Consider the following 1,254-nt stretch of genomic DNA (forward strand, 5'->3'; position numbering starts at 1 on the left):
GACGCTCCGCTCCGCTGCGGGGCCGGGGCTGCCGGAGGGGTATGGGCAGAGGGGAGCGGTGGAAGTGCCGCCAGTAGGATACTCACTGTTCCGGTCGGATCCAGTGCTGGTGTAGTGCCTGCCTCCATTCCTGGCTTGATTCAACGTGCTATTGCTGCCTTGGCTCGCTGCAGCAGGTTTAACAACGTGCGAATAAAGTATCTCTGTGGCATCGTTCTTGAAAGCCAAGTAGCTTTTTGTGAAGATGCAAGCTAGGAGAAAGCCGTAGAAGTGAATGGCAGGGAGAAGCATGGTTGGTTCAGTCTGTCTGACAGAGCTGGATGAAATCTTTTTTCTTCTGCTTCTTCTGGGTTACTCTGAAATTGGTCTTGAAGGTTTCCTTTATATATTCAGAGGCTTGGCATTCATTCAGGTGTAAAGTTGTGGATAGCTTCAGAATGAAAACCCACAAAAGGGGTGGGATCCCCACATGAGCCTGCGAAGACCTTTTACCAATAGGAGAAGAGACTGCAGTAGAGGAGGAGTTAGATGCACTAATTGCAGGATTCCTATTTGGGGCTTTTGAGGGTATCAGAAAGCTCTTAGGCACCATACAGCAGCATTCGGGCTGGGACCTAGAGGCTGCCGGCTCTGTCCTGCCGTTCTGTATTGCCTTGCACGCCTGGCATTTTTGCGCTATGTGACTAACACGGTGTTAGAGTGAGTCTCTGTTGCTCCTGTTATGCAAAGTCCCATCCCATCTTCTCAAATGTGACTTTCAGAAAACTTGCCGTTTCTGTAAGGATGCAAAAGTTTATAGAACTTACAGAAGACTGGTAGTTACACAACTACTGTCTGCAATATACCAAATCACTTAAAAAAAAAATACTGTGAATAATTTAAAGCTGCCTCTAGATGCTTTAAATTATGCAGCTTTGATCAACAAGGAGCGCTGCTAGAGAAAGTACTTGATTTAGGGGAATATTCTCTCCCTGGTGTGCAGAGTTACAAGTATGTGTTTCTGTATTACCACACATAAAAAGTATCTCCTCTAGGCTCCTTAGTACAAACATATCCATATTCATAGCCTCTTACTATGCTCATTCACCAAACTAGTATTTTTTAGTTTCCTACATTGCCTAGAGCATTCGTATATTTTTACTGTATTATTTCATGTGATAAAGAAAACAAAGAGGAAAGAATAATCTTTATTTTGGCGTACCATTTTACTGTGTCACACACTTACCTGATTTTACATAGAATTACATGACCCAA

The 1,254-nt window shown here is 43.9% G+C and overlaps 1 protein-coding gene across 1 annotated transcript; it reads right to left on the reverse strand.

Annotated features, from left to right (window-relative positions):
* Window positions 1-86: 86 nt before the first annotated feature.
* On the reverse strand, window positions 87-592 carry LOC104409248 (the record flags this gene model as incomplete). Its single annotated transcript, XM_010019070.1, is given in 2 exon segments — window positions 87-304; window positions 306-592. Coding segments are annotated over 2 exon segments (505 nt in total), but the record flags the coding sequence as incomplete, so codon positions are not given.
* Between the last annotated feature and the right edge of the window lie 662 nt (window positions 593-1,254).

Source organism: Nestor notabilis, unplaced genomic scaffold, assembly GCF_000696875.1.
Source record: "Nestor notabilis isolate BGI_N333 unplaced genomic scaffold, ASM69687v1 scaffold15287, whole genome shotgun sequence".
NCBI lineage: Eukaryota > Metazoa > Chordata > Aves > Psittaciformes > Psittacidae > Nestor > Nestor notabilis.